The 6,660-nt window shown below is 36.1% G+C and overlaps 1 protein-coding gene across 1 annotated transcript; it reads left to right on the top strand.

The window, feature by feature from the left end:
- Positions 1–3,934: 3,934 nt before the first annotated feature.
- LOC116302791 (pituitary homeobox 1-like) lies at positions 3,935–5,209 on the top strand. The gene is made up of 2 exons (XM_031712160.2): positions 3,935–4,135; positions 4,739–5,209. The coding sequence occupies exons 1-2, from the start codon at positions 4,043–4,045 to the stop codon at positions 5,207–5,209; spliced, it is 564 nt and encodes a 187-aa protein (XP_031568020.2). The 5' UTR covers positions 3,935–4,042.
- Positions 5,210–6,660: the final 1,451 nt, after the last annotated feature.

The raw sequence follows: 6,660 nt of genomic DNA on the forward strand, positions 1-6,660 counted from the left end.
TGGGCTTGAGTCAGTTTTTTATAATCTTTCTAGCTTCAGTTTCACTCTTTTTCGTGAAGAAATATCCAAAATTGTCTGACATACATTCAATTCAATCATTTTTTAATTTAGTTTCAAGTTAACCCGGACAAATCCAAAGTACTACCAATATTTCATTTAGTTTTAAAGCTAAACAAACTGCAATTATTATAATAATTAAGAGCCCAACGGAAGAGCTTAGGAATACAATTAATACCCCTCCCTTGACATTCTTTCACAACACTTCTGTGTCTTACTTCGCAGGAAAACAAAAACTTGAACAATGCTTCATGTAACATTGTTTGTCTGACTGTTGTCGAATATCGAAATGATTCAGTTTACATTTAGAAAAAAATCGAAAAAAGGGCAAATCATTTTTTTGAATCAGCTTTTGAACCAGCGAGGCAGCTTTGATAAGCCATTTTTCATCTTTTTTGTTTACTCTTTGATTTTTCCAAAGTTTTATATTGAAGTACAATCTACATAAGCTTTACGACACGATTTTTGAATCGGAGAGTCAGTTGGGTGATCAATGTATACGCTCTTTAATAATATTTAGCTCCAGTTTGTTTAGATATTTTACTTCCAAGGTTTAAAATACATAAAGATACATTTGAAAATAAATCAAATGACATAATAATTTGTTTTTTAACTTTCGAAAAAGCTAGCCGGAGAGATGAGTCTTGTTATTTTTCCGAAGTTAACAAAGTTCACGCATATAATATATTATAAATAAAAGAAGTTTTGAAAGTTGGGTATTGAGGTCTTCGAAGTTTTCTCGAGCTATTTCTTCACCGATTCGTAAGGTTTTTTCTTCTTTTTTTTTTGGTTTAGCTGGACTGCAAAAATCTTCAATTTCTGGTACCAAAGATTGCAAAATGTCGACAGGAAACCTTAATGAATTAATCAACATCCTTCCTGCTTAACTGGACAACTCAATGACAGCTTGTAGACAAGTCATTGACACAATGAGTCGAACAATACAATAATGAATTAACTACAATCCACGCTTTCATTCAACACCATGTGCTAATTTTCTTACCAAAGCACGATAAAGAAATGTTAATCGCGCCTATTGACAACGTACAGGGGAAAGGATTAAGCTTAATTGGTCAATTACATGTTTGGTGTGTTTGTTGCTGGCAAATAGACCTCCCCCCTCACACAATTTCTACAGATTTGGGCCGTCATAAACACCTTCTAGGATAGAAATTGTATATTATCAAGACAAAAGGCCAGTACAGAATGTTATGGAATCCATTCAAAGTTGTTAACACTTTTATTGGGGCAGGGACGTTCTTTAGAAATGTCGATATTGGGTCATGGTAGGTTGGATATAAAAGCAAGTGGCTTTGGCTTTGAAGTCATTCGCTTCGAAGCCTTGAAGCAAGACTACTAAAGACGACGAATTCACCGCGTAAAATGGAAGTTGAAAGAACCATGGATAACTCTGCTGAAAAAAGGAATGGTTTTTCGATCTCAAGTATTATGGGATTTCAAAAGAAAAATGTCGAGCAAAGTCGTACTGACTCAAGTAATGAGCGCTTGAATGAAAAACTGGACAACGGTGAGTAAAGAGGAAAACAAAAACCTTTATTACTGAAGTTCCATTTTGAAAAACCATGGTTGAATCTGTTCAATAAAGCGCCTAAAACATTCTATGGTTTCAAATAAGCAAGGTTTCTCATATATTACTTGCACTGGAAACAAAATCCTATCGAATCGAATCATTAAACAACCTCTGGGTTGATGGATCTAAGTCAGGGCACGGCTAACTTACAGATCGAACTCTGAAACAACCTCTGGGCTGATCTAAGTCAGGGCACGGCTAACTCACAGATTGAACACTGAAACAATCTCTGGGCTGATCTAAGTCAGGGCATGGCTAACTCACAGATTGAACTCTGAAACAACCTCTGGGCTGATCTAAGTCAGGGCATGTCTAACTCACAGATCGAACCCTGAAACAACCTCTGGGCTGATCTCGGTCAGGGCATGGATAACTCACAGATTGAACTCTGAAACAACCTCTGGGCTGATCTAAGTCAAGGTATGGCTAACTCACAGATCAAACCCTGAAACAACCTCTGGGCTGATCTAACTCAGGGCACGGCTAACTCATAGATCAAACCCTGAAACGACCTCTGGGCTGATCTAACTCAGGGCACGGCTAACTCATAGATCGAACCCTGAAACAACCTCTGGGCTGATCTAAGTCAGGGCATGGCTAACTCACAGATGGATTTAATTGGAATTTAGCGTGTTGGGTTTTATTGAGAGAGGAAACTAGGAAAATCCGGAGAACTGAACCAAGGGAAAGACCAAACAAACTTTACTCAAATGTGACTGACTGAGTGCAGGAATCTAGCCTGAGATCATAGAGTGTAAGGAAGCGCTGAGTACACCGCCGCCACGCGTGCAATCTTCATGTTTAATAGTATAAAATATAGTTACAAGAATTGCATTAAAAGGCATAAGATTTGAGTATTCGCCAAAAATTACAGGAACAATTGTATGAAGAGATAACAAGCTAAAAACTAGTGTGAGCTGCGTCGGTGTTTCTAATGAAACAGTAATGATAAAAGGGTAAATTATACATCGTGAAAAGATGAAAAAACTTACTGACGTTTCGGACGCTAGTCCTTCATTTACTCCTACGAAGGACTAGCGTCCGAAACGTCAGTAAGTTTTTTCATCTTTTCACGGTGCATAATTTACCCTTTTATCATTACTGAAACAATGTAAGTTACAAAACTTCCCGAAAACGAATTTACAGACTTTTTATATACATATTTTGCATTATTTTTTTAGTGACATTTCACATGTCATACATAGGTTTTTTTGGTCTTTCTGTATCTATTCTTACTTTTTGATGTCATACGAAAAATTAGGCATTTCACTGAATTTATTTATCATTTGTTGAACCTTGATGCGGCACCCATATCGGAAATCAATTTAAAAACTCAGTATTCCTCTTAAAAATAATGAAGTGAAGCTTTGGTATTTTTAAAAAATCTAAGTTATAAAATACGAAAAAATATAACCATGCTTTGAGCATGATGATATACACGCCATCAATTGGACTTCAAGTTTGCGGTTGAGTTAACGTTGCTGAAACTACTTATCGTCATAAAAAATCATTAGAATTCTAGATCTTTACTTGCATAAACAATCTAAGTGCTCGTAAGCCTGACAATTTGTCTCTAACATTTCGATATTAGGCAAATTTTCTTACGAACTCAAAAAAAAATTTCTTATGTAGCGCAGCTGGCGCTTTCTTGAAACCGCGCGCGTGAAAGTCTTTCAAAAACTCCTAGATTTTTCCAAATTTTGCTCAGCTTGTATAAAGTTTTGTCAGATAATCTGTATTTTTTTGGAATCTTCAAATTGATTTTAAGCATGTCATAGAAAATGAAGTATTAAGACCTAAATATAAGTGTTAAAATCTTCAAACAATTGGAGGCCAATTAAGAAGGAGGGGTTGTTGGTTTTGAATGATCGGTGCAAGGGCTCCCTCTGGACTCATTAATAACTACGTACGTGTGTTGGTGGCTCAACCAAAAATACTTGTCACTGATCAATAAGAAATTAGGATAGTGTGGCCAAGGATTTTTTTTTTGAGTGAAATCAAATACAAAATGAATGGACAATTTGCTTGGGCCATCCGTTCAGTAATGCGGTTTGAAGACATTTTGAAATGACTATTTTTGCGAGACCTCCCTAACTTTATTTCAAAATTTAAAACTGAAGAACAAATCTTTTGTTTAATGAAACATTATTTTTGGCCAAAACGTTTTCTTCTTCTTCTTCTTCTTCTTCTTCTTCTTCTTCGTCTTCTCTTCTTCTTTAGACTGGAGAACGTCTTGATTCTAACCCCACTGCAATTCATTTATCAGATAACCACAGCTCGAAACAAACGACAACTTTAAAATCAAGCGAGAAAGTCAAGAAAGTGAAACGATTATCAAACGACATCGACAGTAAAAGATACCGAGCAACCTTCGACAAGGCGCAGATCTTTCACATGGAGAGAGTGTTCCTCATTAATCATTATCCGGATGTCTCAGCTCGTTCTGAACTTTCTAAAGCTACTGGACTTTCAGAATCACAAGTTCAGGTAAGAGAACTTAGACATTGAAATGTTTTATATGTTATTTCTTTTTGTCATTGTCGTCTTGTTCTTCAAGTTCTATATCACTTATTATTGTTGGTGTTTTTGTGTTTTGTCTTCTTCTTCTTCTTCTTCTTCTTTTTCTTCTTTTTCTTCTTTTTCTTCTTCTTCTTCTTCTTTTTCTTCTTCTTTTTCTTCTTCTTCTTCTTCTTCTTCTTCTTCTTCTTCTTCTTCTTCTTCTTCTTCTTCTTCGAGTGTTTGTTGATCAGCAGTTTCTTGTTGTTTTACCTTTGTTGGTATTTTTTTTTTCTTCTCCTTCTTGTTGTTTATCTTCAAGTGTTCTTCTTGTTGTACATGTTTCTCTTCTATTTCTCTTCTTTTTTTTTCTTGTTCTTCTTGTCGTTCTTCTTAGTTCTTCTTGTTGTTCTTGACTAGTTCTTCTCAATTCTACTTATATTGCTTATTATCCTAGCTACTTAGTTGTACCTGTAGTTCTTCTATCTTTGTTCTTCTTAATTATTGCTGTTCTTTTTCGCTTTCTCGACTGATGTGATGTCAACATTGATGAAAACTTCTCATTTGATTCGTATTTTTTCCCCACCATTTCAGATCTGGTTCCAGAACCGTCGCGCAAAATGGCGTAAACAACAGCGCAAGCGCCGACAAGACATTCCTCCAATCTTCGGCTTGGGTTACCCAACACACCTTGCGCGCCTGTACCCAGGATACGACCCCTATGCTATGTTTCCCTACGAGTACTACAACACAGACTTCTGGACATGCGCACAACAACAAATAGCTGCCATACACTATAATGGCTTCCCACCACCACCACCGCATACCACATGTATTTCAAGCCCGTCACGAAGCCTAGGGTCCAGTTCTCCAGTCAGTTCCCCAGTCTCTTCACCTGGTTCTCCAACAAACCTGGACGTTGGTAGTTCCCAGTCCCAGGAAGTAAGTCCCGTTTCTAAATCTGATAAAGAAGCCTTAGAGATACGAAATGACTCGAGTCTACTCTCTCTGAGAGTCAAAGCAAAAGAACATTTGGCTGCCTTGGAAACGAGAGTGACGTCATAAAATGATTAGCAACCAAATACAGTAGAACCCTCTGTTGAGCGACCACTTTCTGGAAATTGTCAGCTGGCTGGTAAATATAGAGGTTAGGTACTTAATAAATGGCCAATTGACATAGATTCTTAATACAGACATATATATTTTTATTTAAGTAGTTTGCTAACGTGTTCCGTTCAGCAATAAAGCCACGTGGAGCGCCGTAAGCACTCAAGAAGTGTGAAAGGCACTCGCCTACGGCTCGGGCTTCTCCTTACATTTCTTTCTTACTTAAGTCACATTCTGCGTGCTTTTTTACTGAACGGAGCACGGAAAAAGCTGTTTTTTGTTAAAATCTTTCTAATGATTCATTCAATTCATGAAGACTTGATAGTTTTTGAAATGACCCTGGCTACTAAATTTAATATTTGCCTTTTTTTTTATTGGAAAAGCAAAGAAAAAAATATTTATGAATTTGAAAATGTATTCACAGGACGTTAAAATACTGTTTAGTGCTACAAGTACATTTTTGGCAAAGAAAGAAGATATTTAAGAAGGCGTTAAGAGTTAAACCATGTAGAAATAATTTTTTTCGAAAAGAGTTTTATTAAAAATTTCGACTTTGACAATTTTTTGGAGCTAAATAATAAGGGAATTTTTTGCAAGCATATTATGTGATTCTTGGCAAGGCTAAGTGTAAATTTAATGTTTTGGCAATGGCATTGTATAAAAAGATTTTGCTGTTTTCGATCGATTGATATGAAATGACGACAATATAAGTTTGCTATGAACAACAATTTATCATGTTAAATCATTTCAATGCACTTAATTGCAAAGCCATTGTTGGGGGGTTCAGAGTATGCTAGAAAATTCGTAACTGTCCTCTAATGTATTTATTTAGTTGACATACGCGTAAACATTAGAGAGCATACCATATATCCGTGTGAAAACGTTATAAGAAATTGCACAAATTAGTTACTAGTTCTGTAGACCCCAGTAGACCGTAGACCTACAAAAACTTTCCACTAATTTGTACGATTTTGTTAGTTAACTTTTTCATGGATACACTTATTTCAATAAAGTTAGTCAACAAAAACCTAGAAAGCTGAGATCACTGAGCATCATGGGAAACTTTTCATATCAAAAAAAGCATATATATACAAAGCTTTTTTAATACAAACTGCAGCTCGATGATACTCAGAGCCGGTAAAAGATTCGCAAGTCCATGAACAGTTATCAAGCGGTTGAACGTGTAAAATGAATCCACCCATAATCCTGGTCGGCTTAGCTTTATAGCTTTTTAGGTGACTAACTTTATTGAAATAAGTGTATATGGTATACTCTTTAGTGCAACAATTTATAACATTCAATGCCGAGTGCATTATACTAGATACATCTACCGAATAAACTTGTTTCCAATGCACCGTTTCGGTCTTTGTTCTATATTTTGAATCCGATGGTGATTTTACATCTACAGC

The sequence above is a fragment of the Actinia tenebrosa genome, unplaced genomic scaffold (assembly GCF_029948245.1).
Source record: "Actinia tenebrosa isolate PJP-AT-01 unplaced genomic scaffold, QUT_ActTen_1.0 PGA_scaffold17__23_contigs__length_9995812, whole genome shotgun sequence".
In the NCBI taxonomy this organism is placed as follows: domain Eukaryota; kingdom Metazoa; phylum Cnidaria; class Anthozoa; order Actiniaria; family Actiniidae; genus Actinia; species Actinia tenebrosa.

Bases quoted from the DNA above. Each gene is read 5' to 3' on its own strand.
- LOC116302791 (XM_031712160.2), top strand. From the start codon at position 4,043: ATGGAGAGAGTGTTCCTCATTAATCATTATCCGGATGTCTCAGCTCGT. The intron at 4,136-4,738 runs GTAAGAGAACTT...CCACCATTTCAG, and splicing joins TTTCAGAATCACAAGTTCAG to ATCTGGTTCCAGAACCGTCG.